Here is a 14,857-nt window from a genome sequence, read left to right as displayed (position 1 = left end):
AATGGATGATGAGTATGAAGTAGTTAAACACAGTAACAAATAAGGACATTGTAACAAAATAATTTGTAGTAATACCATAATTAATTGTAGGCTATAATAGTTAAAAAAAACCAATTATAGTAATTGAAGCCCCAAACACATGGTGAGTTATAATAGCCCACTCCACCCACTAAATATTTAAAAGTATTTCTCTATAAAGTTCAACCTAAAATCATTAATAATGATTAATATTTTAAATAAACAATGATAAAATTACTTTTATGATTGGAAAAAATGACAAAAATGTTAAAAATTAGTACAAAATATAGCAAAGGTTTAGATTCCATCCATAATAGACTTCTAGTGTCTATCAATAATAGACACTGATAAAAGTCTAATGTTGTTTGTCAATGATATATATGAAATTTTGTTATATTTTATAAATATTTTGTTCATTTTGCTATATTTGAAAATGTACTTTCAATATTTATTGTAAGTTGTGGTAAATCTAGAATTAAATTATTAAAAAAAATTTAGAGTAATGACCTAATCTGACCACAATATTTCACAAATGTCTTAAATTTTCAGTTATTTTCATTAAGATTTAACAAAATTTTAGAACGAATTTGACCTTATCATTAAATTAGAATAAAAGATTAGAAAATCATAATATTTATTTACCATAAATATTTTAGACTGCATTTATTATGAATATTAAAACTGACATATTTGAACTATTACTTATTTGTTTTTTCTGTATTTAATTTATTTGATTGCATTTATGATCGATAATAACTAATTATGTATATAAGACATGCAATTGGGGAACTTATTAATTGAATTGAATTAATAAATATATTATCTCAAACTTTCTATGAAACACTTTCACCGCCCATTTCATGCTTTTCATTTTATTTTCTGTAATGCCTTGAGTTTAGGAGAGGATATGAATGAATCGATATCACATCTGAATGAGAGGGATTCTGAGGACATGAAAGTAACGTTAAGAAAGATTTAAAGGAATTAAAAGTTACTACTTATACTAACGAGGTGTATCTTCTTTTTTGGTGGCTCTACCATAGGAACTCTGCAGTTAAGCGTGCTTAGCTCGGTACAATTCTATATTGGGTGACATTCTGGGAATTTTCCTAGAATGCATGTGAGTGAGAATAAAGCATGCTGAAAGAACTCATACGTGTGTGAGGGCGACTTTCACTCTAATAAGCTTTTAAGACAAGTAAGAATGATGCTGCGAGGTCGTAGGGGAATGTTGAGGATCCAAATTTCGAATTCTGGTACGAATCCTGAAAGTTGGGGATTACAATTGTTTATTATATAATATGAGGTATATATAGGCGAAATAATTAAATATACATGTGTATATATGAGGAAGTACATAATATATATATCTTATTGTATCATGTAACTTACTAAAAATCTATAAATATTATAATTACATTTGATACAAACATGGTATATATTTGAAATCAATATCTAAACCAAATAAGTGTGCGGATATAACAATTTTACAATATATCATCTTATATACCAAATAATATATGAGATATATATTTTCATTTTTCAATATGTTTATCAACACAAAAAATAAATCACCGAATATTTTCGAAAAACTATAGAATTTGTAGAATAAAAAATAAAATGAAAAAAATGTAGCAACATATAACAATGACAATAAAAAATGAAAATAAATAGAATTTATATGGGAAAGAAAAAATAAACAAAATATTTACAATTAAAAAAATTAAATATGTATTATCTGACGTTAAATAAATCGAATCTAATACAATTAAAAGAATATATATGTATTATCTCATCCAAACTAAAATAAATAACAAATACCTAAATTCAAATTTGAAATTAACTCAATAAAAAAAAACATTTTTACTTTTCTCCATATTTGTTTCATGAATTTCTTCTAATTTTTATTTTTTTAATAATATTAATCATAATAATGAATAGTATTAGTCATTTAGCCCTTACTTTTGAGTAAATTTAAGGCTTAATGCACATTTTATATAAAAAATTATAATTTTATGTAATTGAGCCTAAATATTTAGACAATATCAGTTAAAACCCTAAAAAACAAATGAACATGCCAAAGGTTGAAATAAACTTGAGGTTTTAACTACTATAGCCTAAATAGGGTACTTATTACAAGTTTGACATAATATTGCCAAATTTTTCATAAATGTCATAATGAGCTTTAACTTTACACAAATGTAGAGCCCAAAGACCAAATTAATCATCTTTATTATTAGTAATATATTAAAAAAATAAAAAATAAAATAAGAAAAGTGGACCAAGATTTGCATTTATTAAATATCCTATGTAAATATGGTATGTGATTAATTCTATTATGGTAATATTATAATCAAAATTACCCCATAATTATTTTTCTTTTGGTGATTTTGTTCAAAAGTACTTCACTCCGTTCGATCTCTCTCTTTCTGATCACTCTCTCCGTCCATTCTTTCTTATTCCGTTCATTTCCTTCAAATTTTTTCGGTGAGTACAGGTTTATGGTTATATACAAAGTTTGTTAGAGTATACATAGTTCATGCTTCAAAATTTTTTTAGTGTATATGAAAAATATATAGTACATTATGTAGTTTTCTGTCAACAAATTAAAGTATATAAATTTTTTTTAGTATATTAAGAAAAATATATAGTATATTATGAAAAATATATAGTATATTATGAAAAATATATAGTATATTATGTAGGTATATGAAAAATATAAAATGTAGGAACGAAAATGTGAAAAAATTAGTTGAAGTAGCTTTCTCTAATTTTGATGTAGATGAAATTGAATAAAGTTAATTTGTAAAAATTATTAATATAATATTACCATATTAGATTCAACTCTATGCTATATTAAAATTATTTCTCCACTAAATGATATCCTAAATTAAGTGTAAATATAAATCTAAATTATTTATTAAATTAATTATGAAAGTTATAAAATAGACAATAAATGCAGTATAATATAATTATGATATTATATTATATATTTTTAAAATCAATTTTATTTATAATTGATTTGAAGGTTAAAATGGTCGGATGAATTTTCTAAATATTTGAAATAAACTTCTTATTTGGGCCCATCTAGGTAATGGGCCTACATTTAGGGCTGACTTCGACAATTGACTTTTTAGAATAATTGATGGGCCATTGCCATTCACACGAAGAGTGCAATTTATACCATTTAGTTTGGGCCGCTAGCAAATGTAGCATTTTAGTCCACATTAATTAGGGATATAGCAAAGACTAATTGTTTTATTAAATAAAAAGTAAGCAAACATCTTAAAACAAAGAGTTTGGCAAATCAACGAAAAACTACTAAGAAAATAAACCTAATTCAGACCTTATCTAGCTTTAAAGAAAGTATAACATAAAATGTTCACCAAGTTCTTTAACAAAAAGAAAAAAAAACATCTAGCAGCCAAATCATGAAAAACATGGAAATAGCAGAAGCAAGAACGTAGAGTCCCCATATGGTAGGTCACTATCCTTGTCATTAACTAGCTTGCTCTTCTCTTTACCTTTACCTAAAAAGTCAAACATTGAGAGAGTGTGAGTATAAAAATACCCAATAAGGGACCCATTACTGGTTTCGCTAAGTGAATCGTTAACTTCCTATTAGGAGGTACCTTGAGTCATATCAGTCTTGTGATATCGTAGGAACACACATAAACCATAAAATGAACCTAAAGCTACACTTAGCAGTCAATTAGTCATCAATATCAGGCAAAAAGTTGTGATTTTAAGGGGCACAAATATGATACACTAGCCAAATAGTCACAGTCAAAATAGGATATAACAGTCAAACTTAGTCCAATAATAAACATAACATGCAAACATCATCCAACGTCTCCATATTTACATATTCAATCACACAATTTAAATCAACACAATTTCAGCCAAACTCTAGTATAAATCCATCAATGCATTTTAATTACCGTTGATACATAATTAATCATTTAATTTCTTATCTCATCACCAACCGTCACATCAACCCTTCTTTCCGCATTAATTATTTTTCAACAATTATCTTTTCTTTTCCTCAATAAATAAATAAATAAATATATATATATATATATATATATATATATATATATATATATATATATATATATATATATATATATATATATATATATATATATATATATATTCATCTTCTTAATTAAATTAACATAACACTTGCCTACACTTAAATAATTAAATCAACATAACACTTACCTACACTTAATTAAATTAACATAACACTTACCTACGCTTAATTAATTTCAAATAAAATAACATCCAGTATCCACTCGACGTAAAATTAAGAAAATTAAATTAAAAATTACCTCAATTTTAGGAGTTACAATCTGGCTACATTCCAAAGTAAAAAGACCAAAATAGCCCACCACCCACCAACTAGCTTTTTTTTTTTTTTTTTTTCCAATTAATTTCACTTTATAAAGTCAATTGTGGATCATTCATTCCACGAATATTGGTTCTATTTTCATGAAAAGTAGCATATAGTTTGGAAAGCTTGGGTTTGTACTCCTTAATAATATTGATTCTAATTTTGGTTATCACCGGATTGAAAAAGAAATGAAATTCAATTTTGGTTCTATTTTTGGGTTATATAGTTGTCATCCATAGTAGAAAAATCAAAACTACATTAATCTAAAAATTGTGAAAATTTACACATAACCAACCTAATGACAATGACTATATTTTGTAAGATTTTTCTCCTTACTAATTGATAATATTTTTGTTTTCGATGTTAATCTCCACCTCTAATTGCCATGGTTCCCCAATTAGACGAAACTTAACCTAATTTGAAATAAGAGTATCCAACAAAAAATTACTACAAAAAAATGTAAATTTCTTCTAATGTTGATAGACTACTATCTTATAATAATGTATGAAATTAAATATAAGATAGAGTCAACTAGTGATAGACTAATATTATTGATAGACTAGAATATGAGTCTATCTGTGATAGACTAATGTCGTTGATATACTAAAATCTGAGTCTATTTGTGATAGACTAATATCACCGTTTGGGGGTTAGGGTTATGTAATCTAACCCCCGTTTGGGGGAAGGGTTATGTAACCCTAGTTTTAACTCCTTAACCCTTCCTCAACCTTTTTTCAACATTTCTTAATCCTTTTTCAACTTTTCCTCAATCCTTCTTCACAACATTATCATAACACTTCCTTCATAACACTTCCCTCAAACGCATCTTATCACAACACTTCCTCCATAACTCTTGCCTCAAACACATCTTATTATAACCTAGGTTTATCTTAACACTAGGTTTATCATAACCCTAACCTCCCATAACCCAACACTTCCCCCAAACGGCCCTTAAAAGACTTAGTCTACGGAGATACACTTTGCAACAGAGTGATGTGAGTCTATTGATGGTAGAGTTGAGATATGAGTCGAAGTGATCGAGTCTATTAATGATAGATTAATATTATTAATATACTAAAATTTAAGTCAACTGGTGATAGACTAACATCACTAATAGACTAAAGTCTATGAATAATGTTAGTGTATTAATAATAAACTTTAGATATGAGTCGATGTAATCGAGTCTAGCTATTAATGATAGATTAATATCATTGATATACTAAAGTTTGAGTGATAGAGACTAATATGATCAGTCTATTAATTCTAAACTCTTATCAATGGAGTGATACGAATGTATCAGCAATAGACTCAAGATATGAGTCAAAGTGATCAAGTTTATCGCTGACGAAGAAGATTAGAAAATGGAAGTCATAAAACCTACAAACTTAATGAAAATTAACTAATGAAAGCCTCAAAAGAAAAATCACAATGGCCGAAAAAACCATCAAATAATTGATTATAAATGATTACCTTCAAATTAATTGATCGTAAATGAATTGAACTTAAAAATATATTATAGCAAAATCATATATGAACATTTTTTTAAAATAATGTTACTTTTAAAAGTAATGTAAAAAATAGGATAAGAGAAAAAATATTGGTAAAAAAATAGTGTAGTGAAGCCGTGGACCCTATCTACGACTAGGTGAAGTCGTAAATGGGGTCTACGACTTTGCTAAGTTGGTAGCGAAGTCGTGGACGAGATCTACAACTTCATTGAGTTGGTTGGGTGGACCTTACACCTTTTTCTTTTTTCATTATATATATATCTATATATATTAAATATTCCAATATTCAAATTCCAATTTCTAAAAATATCTTTCATTATTAAATTAACATCAAGCTTCCAATAGTTTTAATTTAATTATTTTCTTATTATCAAACTTATTTATTCTTTTTTTTCCTATATATATATTAAACATTTTAATCTTCAATTTTTAATTTTTTTCTTATTAAATTTACATTTCCTATTTTAATTTGATTATCTCGATCAAAATTATACCTGTCTTTTTTCCCAATCTCCAATTTTTTTAAAAAAATATATATATTAACAAAATATGTTATTAAAAAATTTATTAAACAAATATTTACAATCCACCGATATTGATAAAATATTTTTTAAAAAATTTAATCAAAATAAAATGAACAATTATGGCATATTATTGCATTGATATTTCCTTTAATTACGTTAGTGTTTACATAAGTGTCTGTCTCTAAAATTTAAAAACATGTTTTTTAACATGTATGTTTAAAGTAGTCAAAAGATTATGAACATAAGTACTGAATTCTGATTGATTATTCCTTATTTTAATTAATTGTTACACTGAAATTCAACATAGCTAAATTTAATCATATATATATATATATATTCAAATTTCAATTTTATTTATTAAATTCAAATTTCAAATTTTAATATTCCAATTTAATAAGAAAAATTAAATTAATATTAAATATGAAGAGTGAAAATTGGAATTTGAAGATTTGAAAACGAGATTTTTTATTGGAAAGGATATGAACATAAAATTAGAAGGTTGATATTTATTTAATAATAAAAGATATTATTGAAAATTAGAATTACAAGATTGGAAGATATATATATAAATAATGAAAAAAATGAAAAAGATGTGGGGTACACGCAACCAACACATTGAAGTCGTCGACTTCGCTTAGTCGTCGACGGAGTCCACGACTTCATTACACTATTTTTGTCAATATTTTTTTTATCTTATTTTTGACATTACTTTTAAAAATAACATTATTTAAAAAAAAATCTCATAAATGAAATAACTTATATTATATTAGTAAAGAAATTGAAAAAAATGGAAGATTTGAACCTTTTCATATAATATGGCAACTAACAAATCTATGCTCGTGTTACAAATTGAACCATGAACTTTTAGAGGAATCGTATAGGAATGGAAAAAAAAGAAAAAGAAAAGAAAGAAAGAAATCAATCTAAAAAATATTGTATGAAAGAAAAAAAAAATTACTTGAGCAACCATTAGATATACATTTGATTTCACTCATGATATGATTTTATTGCTAAATAAACCATTAAGAAAATCAATGCAAATTTCTAGCAAGAAAGAAAAATAAATGTTATACCTTTTTAATGCAATTATTATGTGCATCAATTATAATAAATATGATTTGTGGGGACACTAGAAATTGATGTATAGCTTTAATTTAATTTAGAGATATTATCACAATATATTAAAATCTATTATCTTTTTAATATATTTATTTAAATATTCATTGTTTTGTAATTTAGGATAGAATGATCTATAAATATATATTTTGAAAAAAAATCAACAAACAAACTACTAAAGACACTCATCTTGACATTTATCCAAAGGATATAAATTATAATTTTTGTTGGTCTATATAAAATAATTCATCACGAACTTGGATTAAAAGATGACATTATTTATTAGTAGTAGTTTTCGATAGAACGGGTACAAAAATAGCAGCCCATCTCGATCTATCACTGACAAGATACTAACATTTGACATCTTGACTACACTCACAAATCTTCTAGTTTCCATTAGGAGTCCTTCAATTTCTTATTTTGATTTTGACCTTTGGAAGTGAATTATTTATAATGTTAACTTCATGATCCCTTGAATTAATTATAAATTTATCACATTTTAATTTTTACACTTAAAGAACATCTCATTATCATTAATTAATTAATAATGGTGAATGGGGTATAAATGTTGAATTAAAATTTTTCTTTAATTAATTATATAATTTGTTATACTTCAACTATTATCTTATTATTCAATGATGCCTCAAATAATCTATAGAAATAATATGCATTATAGTTACCATTACCGTTTTTACACGTAAAGTATGGTATCATCACAATTATTGCACTAGAAAAAAAATGTCATTCTTTTTCTTTGTGTGGTTGGGATGGTTTAAGGACTTAATCTTATGTTTAAATGTCGGAATTCCTTTGGAATGTAGTTCTTGGATTTGCCGTCCAATCTTTGTTTATATCAAAGCATATACTTCAAGGCATATCCTTAGCACCCACTTTTACAAAAACACCATCAACAGCGACCTTCATCATCACCACCACAAACTCTCAATTTTATGGACAATACAGTCGTAGTTCTAGTCACCGGATGCGCCAAAGGCGGCATTGGCTACGAATATTGCAAAGCATTTGCCGAACATGGCTGCATTGTCTTCGCCACCGACGTCCCCCACCGTGCACACCAACTGTTGGACGAAAGTTTCCACAAAATCCAAACACTTGAACTCGATGTTACATCTGATGAAAGTGTAGAAAAAGCAGTAGAAACCATAATTTCAAAGCACGGGCGTATTGATATCTTGGTAAACAATGCTGGGATTGGTAGTAGCGGTCCGCTTGCCGAGCTTCCGTTGCAGGATATAAGGAAGGCTTGGGAAGTCAACACGCTTGGCCAGCTGAGAATGGTGCAGCAAGTTGTACCCCATATGGCATCTCGCCGCAGCGGAGTCATTGTCAATGTCGGTAGCATTGTAGGAAACGTACCAACACCATGGGCAGGGTCGTATTGTGCTAGTAAGGCAGCTGTCCATGCTATGTCGCACGCGCTGCGACTCGAGCTAATGCTGTTTGGGATTGACGTAGTGTTGGTGATGCCTGGGGCGATAAGGTCGAATTTTGGGAGTGCTACAGTTGAGAATGTGAAAAGTCAAGAATGGAAACTTTACAAGAAATTCAAAGAAAGTATAGAAGAGAGGGCAAATGCATCACAGAGTGGGAAATCAACTGATGCAGAAGTCTTTGCAAGAGATGTTGTGAACAAAGTGTTGAGGAAGAGGCCACCAAAGCAAATTGTTTCGGGGCATTTGAGTGGCTTGTTGTCTATTCTTTCTTGGCTTCCACTTTGGTTGAGAGATCTCTACTTTTCTAATCGCTTCAACTTGAATCAAAAGGTATGAGATCACTTCAAACTTTTTTGGTTCATCATACAGTTTAGTTGCATTTGGGTGTTGGGAAATAAGTTCGTTGTTGTTCTCATCTTGCATGGTAATTTGTATAGATAGTTGAATAAAAACAAAATTTCCCCCATGCTTTCAAAGTGAGCTCGATCTAATAATTTAACCTCAAAAGGTTAATTATGTTGACTTTTTTTGGAAGATGATTATGAATATGAAACTAGTTTTCATACTTGTCAATGTTCTTTGTTTTAAGTATTCATATACTTTCCATTTTGCTTCCTAGTTTTCAATCAAATTCAGGTGGCTATGGTTGAATGTCTTATAATGCTAAAGCAATCATTTCTTTTCTTGAAGGCTAAACAATCTTTACAGAATCCCTAAACATGAGTAGTTATATATATATATATATATATATATATATATATATATATATATACTAAAGTCGATAAAAATCATATTGTCCTTACTTGTATATTTTTGGTTCATGTGGGGTAGACTTTACATCATTATTATCCAATGATGGTTTTAAAAAAAATGTAAGAACACATCAACATCATGCAAGTTTTTGGCTACATTCACTAGAAATGATAGCTATGAGATTAGAAGTTTTAAAACTACTCTTTTAACGAATTAACATAAAGACGAATAAGTTGAAAGGATGAAAATATAATATAAATTAAAAAAAAACATAAGTGAAGTTGTGAGTAATGATTTTGGACCATTCAATTTCTAAGGACTTAGAAAGTCAATCCAATCATATCCTTTATTTGTGGACAATGTTTGGAAAGTAACATTTAGAAAAAACAAAAAGCCATTGTATGCACCCCGTCCTTACATTTTTGCACGTCTTTAAAGAGTACAGCGTAAATTTCAATTATGTTTTGATCGTTTGTGAAAGGATGTTATTTGAGGTAAGTCGTTATCAAAATGATAGGTTGTTATGGATGTAAGTATGCAAAACAAAAATTTATTCATAGTCTAAAAAAAAAAAAAAAAAAAAAAAAGAATAGAGGAAGACTAGATGAAATATGAGGGTTAGGGATTCCCTTAATTACCTTTCAAAATTATCTTTTTAACCCTTCTTACCTTTTTGGAAATTGAGAGTAGTATGGGAAGAAGGGTGTCGAACCCTAGAGAACACTTAAGATTCAAAACTTCAAGATTCACAAACAAGGTCGATTAATAGCTTCAGGATCTAAAAGATAATTAGAAACACGGGGGGGTTTGTGGAAGTAATTTTTGAACTATAATGAATGATTAGTGACAACAAGTAATTCAAGTAAAGTTTTTCTTTCAAGTTTAGTAGAGAGACTTTTTCTTGGACAATTACCATGTTTCTTATCATTGAAAAAGAAAGAAGATCAATTAATCTTTTCTTGAATATGCAAGAATGAAATTTTTACAAAAAGAAAGTAATCAAATCTCTATTAAAACATGATCAATTTCAGCAACCAAAGCATGTTCAAATTGAGGCAAAATTCATCATATTCAAGATTTGCTAAGGAGGGGATAGCCACTACCCTTAGCAAAATTAATGTCCATTTCTAACTTGTCATGCAAGAATCAATTAGTAGAAAATTAAAGACAATCTCAACAATTAATTCATCATAACAAACCATTGCAAATCGATATTTAAGTTCAGCACTTTAAAAGTTTGTAAAGAAATTTCAATGAAAAATTGACGGGAAAAACTTATTTGCTTTATTGAAATTTCAAAAGAAATTGCAAAGGGAAACAACCAATCAAATAAAAAATTGAAAAGATATAGAAAGAAATTTAATTCTCAAAGAAAACATGGTAATTTAACCCAAGAAAAAGTCTCAAAAGATTACCTTAGCCCATGGAGATTGATGAAATTCTTGAGGAGATGTTGAGGAAAGAATCCATTTGTTTGAAAAAAAAATCTTTTATTGATAAAATTTTAAGAATTTGCTACAAGAGTTGAATGAGGAAGATGATTTTTTACATTGTAATTTCTTATCTTTCTCCCAAAAAAATACGAGGAATTTTATAGAAGGGAAAATGAGAGAAAAAAGTGGAATTAGTTTAAAAAACTGCCATTTTGCAGTTATTTTGGGGAAAATGATGAACTGGGTTACAAATGGGCTTGGGTCGGGTCTTGGGTTGAGCCAATTGAAGAGAAAAATAAAAAAAAGAATTGCAGCTGCTGAGATTTGAACTCACGACAGGGGAGAGGTGCGCGCGGACGAGGGCTCGACATGTGGCAAATGCGTGGGTCGCGAACCGGTTCGCGGATCGGGTTGCCGGGTCAGATCTTGAGTTGCGCAGAAAATTAAAGGAAAAATAGGAAGGAAAAATAGGGGCACGCCTCGAGTTCGAACACGCGACTTCGGGGCGGACGCATGGCATGATATGGTGATGCCACGTGGTGCGATCTGGTTCGTCCAATCTTTTCCAATTTTCCGCTTTTGCTCTTGAACTTGTTTTTTACCGTTCTTCTTCGTTATAACTCCGATTTAAGTGATTTCAGTGACGTAGGACTCGTATGGGGGTGAAGTTTCATATTCTGCATAAAAATAACATTTTAGTGAGTAAATGGATAAATGTTGGAAAAAATTAGTCTAATAATGTTAGGTCTAAAATAGCCCTAACAAAATACCCCCAACTTAAGACTTGTTCGTCCCGAGCAAGAAAATTAAAAATGTGCTAACATTCAGTCATTCATCATGCAAGGGATTCACACATTATTTTGCAAGAATTAAACTCTAACAATCATGCAAAAATTTTGATGATGTTTTCAAACAAATATGCAAAGGATGTTACTCATGCCTTAACAATTCAACAAAGTAATTTTTTTATTATCAATTAAATATTCAAGAGAAGCAAGTAGTCAATTTGAGGTTGATTTTTAATAAAGTTCATTTATTGAAATCATGTTTACATAAAACATCTAAGTCTTGCTATGTCGACTCACTAGACATGCTTCGAAAGAATTAAAAAATGCCCTAGGCTTGTTTTTCCTCTACTCTGAAGCGGGAAGGATCCCTCCTTAAACTCGACCCTCGGTCAAAACATTGAAACTAGCTAGAAAATTCTATGATAGAGTTGTACGAGTTTTACTAAGGTAAAGGATAGGCTTTTTCCGTAGGGATTCGTACCTCACTAACATCGGGTAATCCTAACTGATCACGAAAAAAATCCTAACGTTCGACTTAATCGTATTTTTTTTTTTGTTCTTTTTTGATAGAAGTATTTTGCTAAAAGTATGCATTTTGCTACTTTTTTTAGGGATTCTATTTTTGGTAAGCTTTTCTCTTAGCTCCGGCTTGGCTAACTCTAATCTTGGATTTAATCTATTAGGTTCTATGATTGACCGTTCTTTCGAGGTTACAACAAGCGAATTTAAGCATTCTATCATTTTCTAAAGACTTCTAGATTCGTCATGGCTCGACAAAGGGGTTTTTTTCTAATTCATGAGTCAAAGAGATGAAAAATTTAAAAATTAACCTCAATTTCATAAATGGTTCTTCATCCTATTTAAAATCAAAACAAAAATTGCTAAGAGAGGTGTATCATAGGCAATCATCATAAGAAACTTTGCAAAAAAGTTAACATCCATGTATTTTCTTTTGCAAGACTTCATTCAAGCAAACAACATTCATTTCATTCATGCATTCAGAATAATACTAAAAAAAAAAAAAATGGTCAATTTTATTCTACCCAAGTAATACAAATGCTTAAAAAGAAGAAAAAATTAGCAACCTAGTTTAACTAGTTACCCACCCCAACTTAAAAACTTTGCTTTGTCCTCAAAGCATATTTATGTAAAAAATGTATGAAAATACCGAGGAACAGAAAACTCCCCTGGATTTGAGGACTTTGATCTTAAAGCTTGCTTCAAAGCAAAGTGATTGCTTCCTTTTATGATTCTTTGATTTCTTGAAGTGAAGTTGCCCTACATATTAAAAAATGGAATTTCTCTCAATTTTATTCAATACTAATCTAGGAAAAACTAAAAAGACGAAAATTAAAGAAAAGTAAAGGCGAAAAGCGATAAAATTTTTGACGCCTGGCTGCTTCGGCTTTATGTGTAAAGGGGGAGAGAAAGTGTTTCTATAGAACATTGTTGTACAGATTGCCCTTCGTGGAATATTTTCAGTCTATGCCCATTCACTTTGAAAATTATATTCTTCCTGTGTCAAGACTTTTTATGGAAACTACACCAAAAGTAGAGAAATCAATCACAACAAAAGGACCATTTAGATGGAATACTTTTTATGGAATACTTTCGGTCTATGCCCATTTAGATTTTAACTTTCCAGGCATGAGTTTAATAGAAAGATTATATAAAAGAACTTTTTGCCCTATTTCAAATTCTTTTCTTAAGATTTTTTTATCATGCAAAAGTTTAGTCTTTTCTTTGTAAATCATAGAATTTTCATTTAAAATTTTATTAAATAATACATATCTAAACATACTTTTAATAACAATTTGAATTTAGATTTTATAATATCCCATAAAATCGTCCATTTGAATTCAAATCTTACATAATATCATTAAAATAATGGCAAAGATAAATTCTTAATAAAATTTGAATTTAAAATTTAAAATTCAAATTGTTATAATTTAAAATTTAACAACTTATATTCCAAAATATTTATAAAAAATTTATTAAATAATACATAATACAAATTTTTAATAGCAATTTGAATTTAAAATTTATTAATTCATCTTTTTATAAAAAACTTGTGAGAAATGTGCAAATTTGAAATTTGAAATTTATTAGTTTTGATACTTTTTTCATAATAACCATTTAGTTTGTTTATTAGTTTTAATTTGTTTTGATAATCTCTAAATTTATTTATTTATTAACAAAAAAATAATAAATTCGATTAAATCCAAAATATTTCATTAAGCTCCTTAAAAATATTTTTATGGTTAATAAATAAATATATTTTATTAACTTACCTAAAAGTGTTTGTTTGGAAAATATAAGGAAAGTATAAATTTGAATATATTTATTTTTTTATTGTTCATTTTTTTTAATTTAACAAAATTGATTTATTGGTTCAATCGGCCAGGTTTGATTGCGTTTGATTCACAGTATTTGACAAAATGTATAACATATGTTGCTAACACAATTACATTATAATTTATGTTTTTAAATAATGTGATAAACTATTCGTTCTATATCATGATCACATATTCAAATATTAATATTTATTTGCTCATATAATCATATACTTTTCTAATCTAAAAAACTTAACATTAAGATGGATTTGTTACAAAACCAAGAATAAGAACGATTTCCTAAATGGTGTCATTGAATCATGATCACGGTTGTTTAACTAACAAGACTTTATAATAACAAATAGAATTAAGATTCTCCAAACATAGTATATGTTGAGTATGAATGATGTTATAAACAATAGATTTGGGACACAAAAAAAAAAAAGGTAAAAAAAAATGGTCATCAAGAATATATAGGTATAGGATAATCCATATATTCCAAATATAGTGTATTTGAAGAGCTCAAAAAAGGAA

The 14,857-nt window shown here is 28.1% G+C and overlaps 1 protein-coding gene across 1 annotated transcript; it reads left to right on the top strand.

Annotated features, from left to right (window-relative positions):
- Positions 1 to 8,454: 8,454 nt before the first annotated feature.
- LOC103499688 (short-chain dehydrogenase ptmH-like) lies at positions 8,455 to 11,875 on the top strand. Its single transcript, XM_051079678.1, has 2 exons — positions 8,455 to 9,346; positions 11,542 to 11,875. The coding sequence occupies exons 1-2, from the start codon at positions 8,513 to 8,515 to the stop codon at positions 11,647 to 11,649; spliced, it is 942 nt and encodes a 313-aa protein (XP_050935635.1). The 5' UTR covers positions 8,455 to 8,512; the 3' UTR covers positions 11,650 to 11,875.
- Positions 11,876 to 14,857: the final 2,982 nt, after the last annotated feature.

Source organism: Cucumis melo, chromosome 11 (assembly GCF_025177605.1).
Source record: "Cucumis melo cultivar AY chromosome 11, USDA_Cmelo_AY_1.0, whole genome shotgun sequence".
Taxonomy (NCBI): Eukaryota; Viridiplantae; Streptophyta; class Magnoliopsida; order Cucurbitales; family Cucurbitaceae; genus Cucumis; species Cucumis melo.
This window is presented reverse-complemented; position numbering and strand designations above follow the sequence as displayed.

Excerpts from the sequence above, each read along its gene's own strand:
- LOC103499688 (XM_051079678.1), top strand. The coding sequence starts at position 8,513 with ATGGACAATACAGTCGTAGTTCTAGTCACCGGATGCGCCAAAGGCGGC. Across the intron at positions 9,347-11,541 it reads GCTTCAACTTGAATCAAAAG|GGGAGAGGTGCGCGCGGACG; the intron begins GTATGAGATCAC and ends AACTCACGACAG.